The following is a 15,285-nucleotide window of genomic DNA, read 5'->3' as shown; positions in this document are numbered from 1 at the left end:
GTCTTTCTGTGCCTTTTATTTTATTTAAAATTAAATTTAAAATTTTAAAAAATTTTCGTTTTTTTTAAATTTTTTTAAATTCACCGATTTTTGACCGATTTTTTCCGATTAATCCCGACTTTTGACCGATTGATTTTCAGAAAAAACGATTTTTTCACCGATTAACGCTTAATCGAGACGGTGGCCGACCGAACAACGATTAATCGGCGATTAATCCCCGACTTTTAGAACACTGGTTATACGTAACCAAGATTGGAACCACTTATTTTTTTTTTGCATACATCACTTCGAGCCTAAAAACTAGAGAAGGACTAGACTGAACAATAAAAAAGTTTCATTATGATTTGGTGGGGTGAGCCAGGCCAGGGCTGTAGTGCAACGCCAAGGCGACTCGCGAAGCCCCCAATAGCAAGCTATTGTGACAGGACTTCCCCCTCAAAAAATAAATTTAATATCGTGTGAGCCAATGGCCCACATATCAGATATTAAACTGATAAGAACAGATACTACACTTGATCTTAGCCAAAAGGCCGAGAAAGGTATGCTCAATCTATTGGTGTGATTGTGGTTATAAAGCTCAACCATTGTACCTCTTACACAAATATCTCGATGTGGTACTCTAAGTTTAGCATATACAAAATATTTTACTCTGGAGAAGGCAGTTGATTCTTCTCTTTCTCCGGTTATGTCTCATTTAATCCTTTCTTACATACCATATTTTAGTTAATAGAAGTTTATACTACTACGAAACTTAAGATTTTATTGCATGTCCAATTGTCTATTATGTACTATGATATGAGAAAGTACACAAGTAGATTATCAGAATTCAAATTTATGGAACCCAACTATTGTTTTCATAAGCACACACCCAATTGATTTATGACTTGTTCCAACTTGTGGAAATCCAACTGTTTCCAATTAATTCAACTACGGGTGGGAAAGAACATGCTTCTTTATTCATCATTCCCGGTGAGTCTTTGAACGATTTATAATGCAATGAGATCTCCACTCTTTTTACAGTCAAGTCAATGATATCTCACTCGCTTTATTTACGAGATGTCGAATGTTCGAATCTTGTCAAAGATAAAACAAGAGTGTTTAATTATCAAAAAGAAAAATACAAGTGCTTGAATATATTGCTTCTTGATATACAAATACAAGTATGATTCTGTAAAAGGATATATCAAATCTAAACTAACTATTTAATTTAAGATACTGAAGTTACTAATATATGATTACAGTGTCCTGATAAGAAAAGTCCCAAGTCCTAAATGTTTTTCAAAGGTTTGCTTCCTGTGTCGGTTTATATTTTTACCGAATCTCAGGTTAGTTGGGTTCTACAATAAAAACATATTTTGCTAAGGTTTTTTAGAAAAATTATACTCATTTTAATTTTTTGCAGAGATACTTCTAAATTTAAAAATTTAAAAAAAATTGCAAAATCTTTTGACTTTTTTTAACCAATTTACTGCGAATCTGCGATAACTAAATGCAACCTTTTGCAAACTTTTTAAGAAGGGTAAATATTTATAAAATCTTTGACTAGAATTGGCGTGGTCTGCGCGAACGCAAGACCACCTATCACAAATTATGATGTAGACTCCACCACTTGGGTAGATCTTAGACCAGGGCCCCTCCTCAGTGCAATGGAGGTCACTGACCTAGGCCATGAGCCTTTTTGATCGCCCATTGACCCCATCCAGGTAAGTAATTTGAATGCTGGGCACTACGCCTCTAGTTATACACATACGAAATACTTTAGTCTCTTATTTTCTCGATGTGGGACAATTGCTAATTAGCACCCAGTACATATTTCTCCGTGAGAAACTTTCAAACCTGGCATGCTCATCACTTTGTCTGATTTTCTTTCTTTCCTTGCACCAATACATTGTTCTAGTGCCAGTACATATGTATCAATGTATTTTGATTTCTGCAGTTTCATATATCTACGTAATATGAATTTAAGTTTAGAATCACTTGAAGGTTAATACTGAAGCTGAATTCGGAATTGTGTATAATTTGTTTCCAGTAGTACTTGGCTCCGCGGCCAAAAGTCGTTGCGTTCATAAGACAAAGCCTAAAATGCTTACTATCAGATCAATCCTTGCTGAATTTTACTAATCATATGCTGTAACCGTAGCTACTAACTTCATCATAATTTCAATATTATGAAATGATATATACTAGTTTGAAATCTTTAGCACGAGGACTGTGAACGCTTATTTCTCTACAAATATTAGAAGTAGTACGGCTTTAGTTACAAATATAAAATGTTGATAACTCTTAAACATTCGGCTCTTTGAAGTAAGTTAACTCTAAACAATCGGCCAGAGCCGGCTTCTGAAGTTTAGTTTAATGCTGTTTGTTCTATGTTTTAACTTCATACTGCAATACGGAAGATTTTAACTAAAGCGAAAATTATAAGAAGCACAATTCATCTTCTATCTTTCACCACTACAACTCACAGCCTATCTTGCAAATTTTTGCCTAAGCAGTATATATTCTTACTTAATATCGGAATGGTTTCCAATTCTGCTATCATCTTGGTCGCTGTTGCTTTTTTCAGCGTCATCTCTGCCAAGGACTTCATGGTTGGAGATAACAAAGGCTGGACTATTAACTTTGATTATCAGGCATGGGCACAGGATAAGGAGTTTTATGTTGGCGACAAACTTGGTACGTTTTCAGTTCTACTTTTGTTCAAGACCGTAGAATGCTATTTTATTTTATTTTTGTAGTCGTGAAACATATATATGTTCCGTCTCCTCAAAATGTGCAGTATTCAGATATCCAGTGGGAGTTCACAATGTGTTCAAGGTTAATGGAACTGGATTTCAGAATTGCATCAAACCTGCATTATCCGAAGCTCTAATTACAGGCAATGACACGATTGTTCTTGCAACTCCAGGGAGAAAGTGGTACATTTGTGGTGTAGGCCAACATTGTGCGGCTGGGGGTCAAAAATTGCTCATTGTAGTGAACCCTGCAGTTATGTCTCCAAGCGTTGCTCCTTCACGAAGCCTTGGAGCCCCTACTCAAGATTTACCTGCTACAGGATCAGCAAATGGGATTGCCCTTGCCTCATTCCAATCCATAATGGCAGTCGCTCTAGCAATTTTCTTAGTCATTGCAGTTTAAATACATTTTTATAGTTTAAAAGAGTGTTAGTAGGTTACTCCAGGCCTCATTATTTTGATTTGCTTAAGTTGATTACTGAAACCATATATAATAAGACACTGTTTTACTTCAAAGTGTCCTTCTGACTTCTGAGTGCTTAGTATTCGTAACTTGAATAGTGAGAGTTGCAATCTAATTAAATATCCTATGATCTTAAGATTTGCAATCTCAGTTTCAAGGACACTTGGCCTGAATAAATCAGATTCCGCCTCATAATATTTTAATCCATCTGTTCCTATTTGCCCTCCTACTCCTCAGAGGAACCAGATATAACACCTGAACAACGTGCACATAATGTGTGTGCATATAACATATGTGAGCACTTAGTAGAAGATGATATATATAGTTGATCAACAACATTATTTCAGTAGATAGATGAACACTCTAACAGGAGATATATCAGGACTCACTTCATCTACCTGCTCGTGTACACATAATAAGTAAGATCACCTAGCCCTATGGCGACCTTAATTTACCTAAGGTTTAATAAAGATGGCCCGGAGCAGGTTCAGAAGCCGTGTGCACAGAATGAAGGTGGTCTGGATCAGGCTCAGCAGCGGTATGTTCAACATCCATGGGACCTGATTTAGGCCCGAGGAAGACATGTGCAGGACCTCCTTTGGCCACTGAGAAAACACGCTTTGCACTTGCTTTAGGAGCAATAGGTCTTGTTGTAGACTCAGAAGAGACATGTTCGGGACTTGTGTCAGGCGCATCACCCAGGGGGTTTGCCATAGGCTCAGAAGCGACATGTTCGGGACTTGTGTCAGGCGCAGCACTCGAGGGTCTTTTTATAGACTCGGAAGAGACAGAGACATGTACGGGACTTGCTTTAGGTCCCATAGGCCCTTTAGGCTCAGAAGCGACATGTACGGAACTTGCTTTAGGTCCCATAGGCCCTTTAGGCTCAGAAGCGACAGAGACATGTACGGGACTTGTTTTAGGCCCTTTAGGCCCGGAAGAGACAGAGAGACGTCGGAGACTTGCTTCAGGCATGGAGGAAACACCATACAGTGTGTATTTTTCCAGGGGGCGTGCATGCCCGGTTGGGATTGTAGTGGTGCATAAAGCCACCAGCATCAAAAACAACATCTTCATGTATAACTTCATTCTGCAGATAGCTCAAAACCTAGTCACTTGGTACTAGAAAACGAAGAGAAAAAACACACAAAATCAGTTGAATTATGATTCTAATCCTCTCCAACCTCACTTATTTATAGTGTGATTTGGGAGGTCACATCAAACTATTTGTTATACGTTCTTTTCAAAGTGGAATAGTTTTAAGAATACTGCCTAATCTAATTCGAAGCAGAGCATTAAAATTATGCAATTAATTTTTAGTATTAGCAACATTAGTAGTATGTTTAACAACCTCACTCTCTATCAACCTATCAACCGCTATTAAGTACTGCCAGTATTTAGTACTCTATTGGTAAGATTAATTGTACACTCTTGTCATTACATTAATCCATCAAATATTAGATTAAATTTGAAATAATTTCTAATATTTAATATTTTTGTGAAAAAACATTTACAGAAGTATTTACTATCTTTCATTTCACTATCATCATAAACTTTGAGGAAAATGATTTTCCTTTAGCTAATTGAAAACAAATTTTCTCGACATTTCTCATACATTTGCAGTTTTAATTCCCGTATAAAAATTATTTAAATAATTTATTAAGTTCCATGGTGAAACTAAAGAACGAAAGAGGTTCACATAATCACATGTGAAGGTGCCATTTTTATCATCTCATGACTCTTACTATTCAACTAACTATATAAGATATATATAGAATCATAATTCATGTGATTCTTGGAATATATTAGAAGTAAGAAAGTGCCAAAAATATTGTAGCTTTTGGTTCATATCACAAATTTAATATAAATTTGGAATTTGTAAAAATTAAGACAGGGTCATTGAATTAGACTTTTGTTGATATCTCAAATTTACGACAGTGGTTCAAATTTTAAGAAAAAACAGCAACTGCATTGAAATAGAAATTTCAAAAGATCCAAATCCCAGGCGGAAAATGCTTAGTTGTTAAGAGCAAGTCCAACAGTGTCCTATAATGATGTCCTAAGTTAAAATTTAAGGCATTTGAGATGAAGATGCGATCCAACAGTGTCCTAATGGTGCCTTAAAACACTAGGACACACTATATGTGCCTCATTTAGAGCAAGTCCAACAGTGTCTTAGTAGAAGCCCTATATATATAATAAAATATAATGTCCTAGTGATTTAGGACACTATACACATACATCGATTCCAACAATATGCCTTATCTTCATGTCTTAATATTAAAATATTAATATATTTGAATACAACAATATATAATCCAAGTATGAAAAGGTGTGAAAAGAGAGAGAAAGTGAATATTTTATGGATTAAAATGGTTTAGGACAAGTGTGGTAGTGCCTTAGAGCAAGTCCAAGAGAAGCCCTATAACTTGTCTTAAGTTATAATTTAAGGCACTTGATGAAAAATGTTGATCCAAGAGTGTCCTAGTGATGCCTTATATCACTAGGACAATCTCTTCAAGCCCTATTAATAGGGCACCTCTCTCCTTGCCCTATCCAATATTTTAATATAAAATTTTATATCCACCCTCTTTCTCTCTCTACTTTATATTGTGTTTTAATGATGAAAGGAAGACTTTAATAATAAAATATTAAACATATATTGAAAATAAGGCACATTGTTGGAGTTGAACTTACATAACCATGTCCTAAATCACTAGGACATCATATTTTATATTATATTTGGGGTTCTAACTAGGACATTGTTGGACTTGCTCTTATAAATGAGGCACATATAGTGTGTCCTAGTGTTTTAAGGCACCATTAGGACACTGTTGGATCGCATCTTCATCTCAAATGCCTTAAATTTTAACTTAGGACATCATTATAGGACACTGTTGGACTTGCTCTTATAAGGCACTACCACACTTGTCCTAAACCATTTTAATCCATAAAATATTCACTTTCTCTCTCTTTTCACACCTTTTCATACTTGGATTATATATTGTTGTATTCAAATATATTAATATTTTAATATTAAGACATGAAGATAAGGCATATTGTTGGAATCGATGTATGTGTATAGTGTCCTAAATCACTAGGACATTATATTTTATTATATATATAGGGCTTCTACTAAGGAGTCATTTGGCAAATCTGAACAGATCTGAAATGAATGATTAATATATCTGAATAATCTGAATGAATGAGACATCTGAATTCTGAATGAATAATACTGTTTGATAAATAAAAATGATATACTATCATAATTGTTATTATTTTTTAAAGTTTTTGCTAAAACAAACTTGTAAGTTGTATATAATTTGGGTTCACGATAATTATTTACATTAAGATTTCAAAGTATCTTATTTAATAGTATCTGTTAATTAAATATTAATTTAAAACAAAAAACCATTAATTATATTACTCTTAAATAATTTAAATATTAATAAATAAGAAGAATTATTAATATTCATCAAACTAATGAATATAATTTTCCTTCTAAAATTATATAGACCTAGCATTCCTTCTGGTGATCACTAACGTACTTGAACAATAATACTAGCACTTAGTCAGCTGAGTGATTCATTTAGAATTTTAATTCTGTATGATTCAGCTATATATTAATGATTCATCGTAGGGAAAAATTTGTCAAATAACCTGAACAAAACAGAAGCGCTCAGACACTTGTCCTTCAGCTGCGTTAAGTCATAAACAAATGAGCCCTAAGACACTGTTGGACTTGCTCTAACGTCCGTTGTGGATTCCCTTTTTCAGTTGATGAACTATGAATGTACTTGTTTGAAGATGAGATATGGTACATGTCTTAACCTGGAAATATGACCATAGGCAGAATATGAACTAATGTACATTATGTACTGCATGATACACACATCATACTGTTCTCCGGTAATAATATCAGTATCGAACCGATGATTTCTGATAATTTTGTACACTATATATGTATCTGATATGATAAATATATAAATATTAATTAATAAACGTTACGAGAAAGTATACCTCGAACATAAATACAAGTGGAGCGGAGGGAGTAACTTCTTAATAAACAATACAAGACTCCGCCGTGTATATGTTTTTGAGTTGTATACGAAGAGGGAGCGGCAGGCACTTTGATGCTCCTTTAAAATATAATTCTACAACTTATTTTTTTAAAAAAATTTCTGAATAAAAGTTTATTTTGAAAAAAAATTCTTAAAACTAAGTTACATAACCATATTTTATAGAAGTATTAAAATGCGTGCCAAATATTGAACGCATAAAATTAAATGAGATGGAAAGAGTATTATCTACAAATCAAACAACTACTTGCATGTCTCATTATTTAGAAAAGGGTTTGTCTAGTGTGTGCCCAAGGGCACATGCTAAGCACTAACATTTATAAAATTGAAGGGATTTGATTGGTGTGGTTGTTGTAAATGCAAGGGGGGTCATCATTATTAAAGAGTGTAAGCCAATCAAAATCTTCCAAATTTATAAGTTTTAGTGCTTAGTGTGTGCCCTTGGGCACACCATAGAAAAACCGTTTAGAAAAATATTGTAGTGGAATAGAGAGAGTAGCTTTTTGATAAATAATACTCCCTCCGTCCCACCAGGTTCTTTACAGTTACTTCTTTTGGACGTCCCATCCATTTCTTTACATTACAAAACTTTCCCAAAATAGTTAATGGGTCCCACCACTTTATCACTTTTCCTTCCTTTTCACACTACTTTTACTCCACTATCTTTGTTTTATATATTAAAAATCGATGGGTCCCACCACTTCACCCACTTTTCTTCCTCTTTTTCACTACTTTATACATATTTCTTAACCTCCGTGCTCAAACCCAATGTAAACAATTGGGTGGGACGGAGGGAGTGCGCATTATACTATATATTAATCTACGAATCAAACGAACTAATTGTTTGTCACATTATTATGGAAAGAAAATGAAACGCTTAGCATTACTCAAATATAAGATGATCTTCCAACACTTCAAAATCCCTAGCAAAAATTGGAGAACTGACACCAAATAAAAAATCATTGAGGCTATATAAAAAATTTCATTACTCCAACTATACATTTCTTTTGTCTAAAAATTTAATCAATTTCGTAATATTGATTATATTTATTGCACCTTTAGATAGTTATATGAAGATTACACATAATTTAATTTATTATTATGTATAATAATAATATACTATATTTATAATATTTGTTTTTGGTTTATAATATAGGTATTGTTCGAGAAAAAAGATCAATCCATGATAGATTTTGATCCGAAATAATATGACATTTTAGTTTTACGATCTATTTAGTTCGATCATCTGACCTACTTGGAAATGCTTTAGCCATTCTAAAGTAGATATACAAGTTACTTGAAAATGCTATAACCATTCTAAAATAAATATACAAGTTACTTGAAAATGCTATAACCATCTGACAAATATGCCCAACACTTTTAGATAAATATATGGATTACTTGAAAATTAAATAATTTCTTATTTATGATATCATTAGTCTAAATTTGGCCAAGGATTCGGAGAAACTCTTAATTTTTAAAATAACATAATGTTGTAAAAGTTTTCTCCAGATAATTCCTTGATCGGCTGAGTTTAGCCCAACATGGACAACATTCTCATACTGGACTTCTCCGATGTGGAACTACAGTGTGAAAGAGATCACATGACAAAATTATCCAGCTTCTGACAATTAAGATAACCTTGGGTACCAGACCATTATATGGCCTAGCAACGTGAGAGTTTTCTCCACAATTCACCTCTCCCTGTACCATTTTCTGGTGAAAGCAATAATACAGAGAAAAGACATCCGTCACCACAAAAAATAAGCAATCGCACGGGCATGGGCTGGAGAAAGTTAACCAACTATTGCAGACAATCTATAACAAGAGTTCTACAAAATCCAATGTATATACATGGTCATCTTAAATTTGCAGAATGAGAATACAAATAATACTTGGAGACTAATAGCCAGCCAAGTTATTAATTTGCCTTGGTTAAAAAAGAGAAAACGATATCCCTGAAATGTCTTCACAAGGCATATTGTGCCTTCAACAAAGGTCTACCAGTTAAATGGATAATGGCTTCACTTGCAGCTTAACTGTTACAAAGCTTAGACGTCAGCATCTTCAAAGTACACTCAATGGAGACCAAGGAATTCTGCAAAATGAGTAGGGTAAATTAGCAAATTCCTGCAAGCATAACTTAAATATTCAATGCCCCTTGGAATTAATATAATATCTAAAGATCAAGACAAATAAAAGCAGATTTGTGAAACAGACAGCCAACACCAAGGAGGTTTAAGGAAAAGACAGTAATAAACTCGGCTCAAGGAAAAATCATATATAGTCTTATGACAAAAAAAAAGGAAAAATCATATAGAGTATGTGTTTTATTAGCATTTAGTAGAAAAATTAGTGAGGATCTATATACAATACTTTCTATCTCAAAAATTTTAGAGATTTTTATCAAAGCAACACACCGATATACAGGGTTTGCTCATAACTAGCCAACTAGGATCATTTGCCTCTCACCATTTTCTTAGGCTTGCTAACTACTTCTTATATGCAACCAAATTTATGGAGGGGAAAACTGCTCATAATTAGATATGGTGACTGACCTTGACAGCTAACCAAATTTCTATTTGCACAAAAAATGATAATTAGCCTACTTGATTAGCTTAATATTAGAACACTCAAAAACACAAAAATATTCCACCAACTTTTAACAGTACAGTGCCTATACAAAAGCAATGTGAACCAGAAAATAGGGGAGAAAAGTGAACCTATGTAATTCACACATACATATTGAAAATTGAATATTAAATATAATATACTTTTCTAGCACAACATCAGAGACACATCCAACAAAGTCATGCATAGTAGTAAATTCTATGACCATTAAATGGGATGTGGTTCCCTCGCATTAATATTCTGGCCTCTCAATTGTTAAATAAATCTGTATGCTTTAACTAATTATGTCAACAATTGTGATGTTAAGGCGGTCCTGTAGATAGATACACAGTTGGCATCAGATGAAAACTTGCCATGGTTTAAACAAGAACATCTTCTAATATGGAAGGACCCAGCCGCCTAATCTAGTAACATCGATTCACAAATCAAACAAATTTTCAGTGTTTCTAACGAAATCTCCTAAATCCAATAATATTAATTTTATTTTAAAAAAAGAGACCAGAAGCAACAGAGGCCAGAATTCACCATAATAGCTTGTAGCAGTACAAATATACTTACCTCAACTACATTGGAGAATTCAAGACTTGCATCACGGAAATCTAGGTCTTTTATCTGCAGGCTTCAAAATCTGGAAGGAGCACATTAAGCTTTCATCGACACTCATCATTGCACCAGCATTATCAAATTCACCACAGTAGTTTGGGGCTGAGAAAATTGTTACAAGCTGACGTTCAGCAAAGAATTCATACCCATCTTCCACAACCTATTAAATTCAGATTTAAGTACAAACATAAATATTCAAACAGAAAATATCGAAAGGAAATAAATGAAGCGAAAATGTGGTAACCTGATGAGCACGGCAAACCAGATCCATATCATGCTGCATCAGAAACTCAGCAACCTTATCTTGGCCATAAGTGTATGAGACTCCCCTATCATTCATTCCCCAGCCTTTGACTTCTCTACTAGGATCAGACCAAAGTAAATCACAGAGCAAACCAGAGTCTGGAACATCTGTTGGACGAGTTATATTTCTTATCTGATCTAAGTTGGTCAAATCTGGAGAAAGGCCGCCATGCATGCAAAGAATTTTATCATCTATGAGAGCAGCCACCGGAAGGCAATTGAAACAGTCAGTAAACACTTTCCAGAGTCTCACGTTAAAACGCCGCTTACATTCATCATAGAATCCATATATCCTGTTAATGGAAGCACATTCATGGTTTCCTCTAAGAAGAAAGAAATTCTCTGGATATTTAATTTTGTATGCAAGGAGTAGGCATATCGTTTCCAAGCTCTGTTTGCCACGATCCACATAGTCCCCAAGAAACAAATAATTAGCCTCAGGAGGAAACCCTCCATACTCAAAAAGCCTTAAAAGGTCACCATATTGCCCATGAATGTCACCTGACAAGACAAAAGAGATAAGTTCTATGACGAACGCATATGTAAGAGATGCAAACAAAATTAACAATCTAAACCTGGTTTAGAATTTTGATTAAACATATATCAAGATTCTGTCAAGATTTCTGAATAGCCAACCACTTTGAAACATGAAAGGGATATGTTATACCTAGTCATCACAAAAATATGGGAATTACAAGCACACTAGCTGCGAACAATGCCTGAACAAAAAATTATATAATCAATTAATCAAAATCTTGACTACCAGTGAAGAGCTTGTTAATCTTGTTTTACACATTAAAGTTATTGCTTTGAGCTTGTCTTATGATATTTCATACAATATCAAATAATAAAGTATACTTAGGATAAATATAAATTTCCACCATTCCTTTTATGTTGGTTCTGAGTAAGTTACAAGGTAAAGAAAAAAGAATGCGTGCTTTTTTTTTTACATTGCTAATTCACCCTTGTACTAAACTTCACCTGGCTGAAGATATAAAGGTACCTAAATTTACAAAAGATCAAGAAATAGTATCCCAAAGATAAAACTTGCTAACATCGTTCAGTTTATATCCAATATCCACTGCAAAACCTTGAAAGCTGAAACATCTGATGAGCACAAATTATAGAGGTTTTGATCAATTCCCTTTTTTATCATTTACATGTACAACTTACAAGTATATTGCAATAGTTCCTAATAGACCCTTCTTATTAGGAATTACTTCCAAAGACTGATTTCTTTTTTGTAAAAAAGCCAGGAGCAAATGAGACTTTTCTCTCTACAGTTTTAGTTTATCTACTAGATAAAACTAAATTACTCCTATTCTGTATTTATTCAACTATCATATTCTGAAACAAAGCTAAGCAAAAGGCTAAAGTGAAAAATGGAATTTTGGGGAGTCATAACGTAAAATTTTAGATCCACATTCTTACATTATACTATTTGTCTTGGCCAATGTGCACATCAACTATTTGCTAAACATGTAGTGATGTAAACTTGCAGTGCATTCTGGCTACTCTGACATTACAACAGAAACACTAACAATCAGAAGAAAAAAACACACACATATATTAACAACATTATTACTGAATAGAACTCCTGAAAAGCACGATTATAAAATTCATACAGATGCAAGTCTAATAATTTTCATTAAATTTCCAATAGATGAATGATCATGATCATATGGCTGAAGCTCAAGATGATGTACTAGCCAAGCTCCAGTTAAATCGTTGTCCAAACCTTGTGCATGATTATGTAAAGAGAGTACTTAAGGTTTAAGTTATACAATTCACCAGTAAGGGGCTTTTAACAAATAAAGTATCCTCAGAAGAGAAAAGCCTCCTTTAGAGTTCGAACAATTAACAGTGTTATTCCAGGAGAAAAGATACAGCAATATAGAGATGACATTTAACCCTGATTCGATCATATTACTCAAATAAAAATAATTAATGCACCAACTTCTTATAAAAGATTAGGAAGCTAAAGCAGTCATTAAATACATTAACTTTAAATGCTGCTTATGTTGTTGATTTCTGGTGCTAGTTTTTTCTGATCTTTTCTTCTGACATGAATAATTACAATAATTGAAGGTCAAAAAACTGGATGAACACCCAAATTTAGCCTACTCAGATTTTGCACTAAACACTAAAACAGGAGAAATTTTAGGGATAAAAAATTAAATTAAGAACTAAACCAACATAATATTTAACCTAATCATCCCAAGTTTTATAAAACATCGTCGACGAGTGTGTTATTTTAATAAATTTTCATGCTTTCTGCATGTGATGAGAAATCTTACTATGATATCCATTTCCAGCTAGTAGGGGGAACACGAGGCATCTTCAGGTGCCAAACTACTTTATACTTACAAGAAACAGAACAATAGCCATAAAATCACTCGGGAAAAAAAAAAGGTTGACACACCGTAACAGGACTCATGTGCATATCGTTTAACATAGTGTCTGATACTAACCAATGAAAGACATAATAATCCGGTGGGCATAGTCCTTTATTAAATTGAACAGATAAGATCGAGCTCATATATTAAAAATGCTTCCCCTCACGCAATTACAACCAGGTCCCCACATATTATCGTAACAAAGTAGGAAGGGGTATAAATTGCAAATGTTCTCCCAGTCTCAAGTAATCAACTTATGTTAGTATAGTATTTATACTACTACAATGATTTCATAGTTACTGCTGAAGTGCTAATATAGAAACATATATCATATACATATACCTGTAGTACTTGCACCATTTTCTAGGGAAAGGGGAGACCCTAAGCATGCCCACTATCTCTACCCTGGATAAAAACTATTCTAGGAACATACCAACAAAAACCTTTTTGTTTAACAAATTCAAATGGCCCTTACATGGAATTCAATATTGGGTGTGAGAATAAATTTTCTTCAGAAACAAATACTGAATTTAATAACATTTAAACTACAAATATTCTCACATTAGGTGCGTATTAAATTTTGTCGAAATTTTTAATAATAGTAAAATAACGATGAAATATGCACATATTGAGTAATTTTTTCCCATCTGACCCTATAATGAAGATGAACTCTGAACCTACAAGAAAAGGAAAAAATTTGGGGGTGAAAAAGGGAACAAAAGATAAATTATTACTTGGAAGTAGAAAAAATGCAGAGGGGAGTACTTAAAGTCTCGACGGATGACTATATTTTAAATCCAAAGAAGTGCATGTTCGTGAAATTTGTAGTTGTAATGTTTTATTGACTGAAATTAAGCGTAAATAATTTGGATATATTTAATTGACGTTTGTGAAGAGTAAATTGGTCAAACATATAAAAAGGATAGTTGACAACGTAGAATAAGCCTATAAATGTCTACCACTTTCTGATAACAACTGTTGGCCACTATTAGTAAGAACTGAAGTATATCCGAAACTAAAAGCTAACCGACAAAAAAGAACCCTGCTTGCAACACTCAATCGGCTATCTACACGAGCAGTTTCCATTGCCATTCCAATATCTTCGGATGCTAAGATTAGTCAAACCTAAATACTCAGAGCACAAAAAATTTACTTGTTCTTCAATTTCATATACCCGCATCAATTTCAACCAACATTAATACCCAAAACTAAACCAACATTAATACACAAAAGAAAAATATCCATATTACTCAATAACATATGAACAAATTTCATCGACAAAGAATCACACACACCATCCACATTTAAAAAATCAACAAAAAAACAATAACAATGCAACATAAAAAAAAATTGAGAAAATGATAGACCAATCAACAAACAGATACAACATAACTACACAAAAATATATACCACAGATCTTGATGGGTGCTTCAAGCTCCAATAAATTAGGTTGCTGGAGAAAGATTTCTCGAGACGCAGCGCAGAGCTGGCGGATCTCATTCTCAGAAAGCTGAACCTGCCTGGCCGTCCTAGCTTGCCTAAACTCCAAAAGCCTATTGATAATATCATCAAGAACAACTGGGTCTATTCCATTTCCATTTCCCTGACCCCCCTGCTGCTCATTTTGAGCCATGGATCTCTCTCTCCCCTCTCTCAGCCTAGGGTTTCAAAAAAAATTAAAGAAACCCTAAAAGATTCAAACTTTAGGTGTTTTCGGGGATAAAATCGAGACGGGTATGCTTGGAATTGGATATAGATGGATATCGGAGATGGGTATTGTGGGGGATGGTGGGGGGCTGCAGCTATGGTGAGGCGGAGGTGCCTATACAAAAAGTTGTGTGTATATATATTGTTTGCAGGTATTGTATGATGTATATTTGGTTAGGGTCGGTAAATCCGGTTGCCTCTCCTTTTCTTTCTTTTATTTTTTACTTTTTGCTTTTTACCCTTTGGCTATTTCAATTGGGGTCTAATAATTTGCAGTAATTCAAAATTAGGGTTTTCAAAATGGCTTCTATTCTTTGGGGTCAAGACTCAAGAGACTCGTTTCAATCCTAATCATAATTTTATTTTAA

General features: G+C 34.0%; 2 protein-coding genes and 2 non-coding genes across 4 annotated transcripts; 1 reads left to right on the top strand and 3 right to left on the bottom strand.

The window, feature by feature from the left end:
* Window positions 1–347: 347 nt before the first annotated feature.
* LOC135150999 (U2 spliceosomal RNA) lies at window positions 348–543 on the bottom strand. The gene has a single exon (XR_010289452.1). It is a non-coding gene; the product is annotated as a U2 spliceosomal RNA (small nuclear RNA).
* A 1,009-nt stretch (window positions 544–1,552) lies between these two features.
* LOC135151028 (U1 spliceosomal RNA) lies at window positions 1,553–1,711 on the bottom strand. Its single transcript, XR_010289478.1, has one exon. It is a non-coding gene; the product is annotated as a U1 spliceosomal RNA (small nuclear RNA).
* Window positions 1,712–2,218: 507 nt separating this feature from the next.
* LOC108209205 (blue copper protein 1b) lies at window positions 2,219–3,251 on the top strand. The gene is made up of 2 exons (XM_017379999.2): window positions 2,219–2,676; window positions 2,780–3,251. The coding sequence occupies exons 1-2, from the start codon at window positions 2,520–2,522 to the stop codon at window positions 3,136–3,138; spliced, it is 516 nt and encodes a 171-aa protein (XP_017235488.1). The 5' UTR covers window positions 2,219–2,519; the 3' UTR covers window positions 3,139–3,251.
* A 5,810-nt stretch (window positions 3,252–9,061) lies between these two features.
* On the bottom strand, window positions 9,062–15,078 carry LOC108209202 (serine/threonine-protein phosphatase PP1 isozyme 2). Its single transcript, XM_017379997.2, has 4 exons — window positions 14,621–15,078; window positions 10,756–11,315; window positions 10,467–10,671; window positions 9,062–9,375 (listed from the first exon to the last, which is right to left on the bottom strand). Exons 1-3 carry the CDS (start codon window positions 14,841–14,843, stop codon window positions 10,498–10,500), a joined length of 957 nt encoding a protein of 318 aa, XP_017235486.1. The 5' UTR covers window positions 14,844–15,078; the 3' UTR covers window positions 9,062–9,375; window positions 10,467–10,497.
* Between the last annotated feature and the right edge of the window lie 207 nt (window positions 15,079–15,285).

Source organism: Daucus carota, chromosome 2 (assembly GCF_001625215.2).
Source record: "Daucus carota subsp. sativus chromosome 2, DH1 v3.0, whole genome shotgun sequence".
Lineage (NCBI taxonomy): Eukaryota > Viridiplantae > Streptophyta > Magnoliopsida > Apiales > Apiaceae > Daucus > Daucus carota.
Note: the sequence above shows the minus strand (reverse complement) of the source record. Positions and strands in the feature narration are given on the sequence as shown.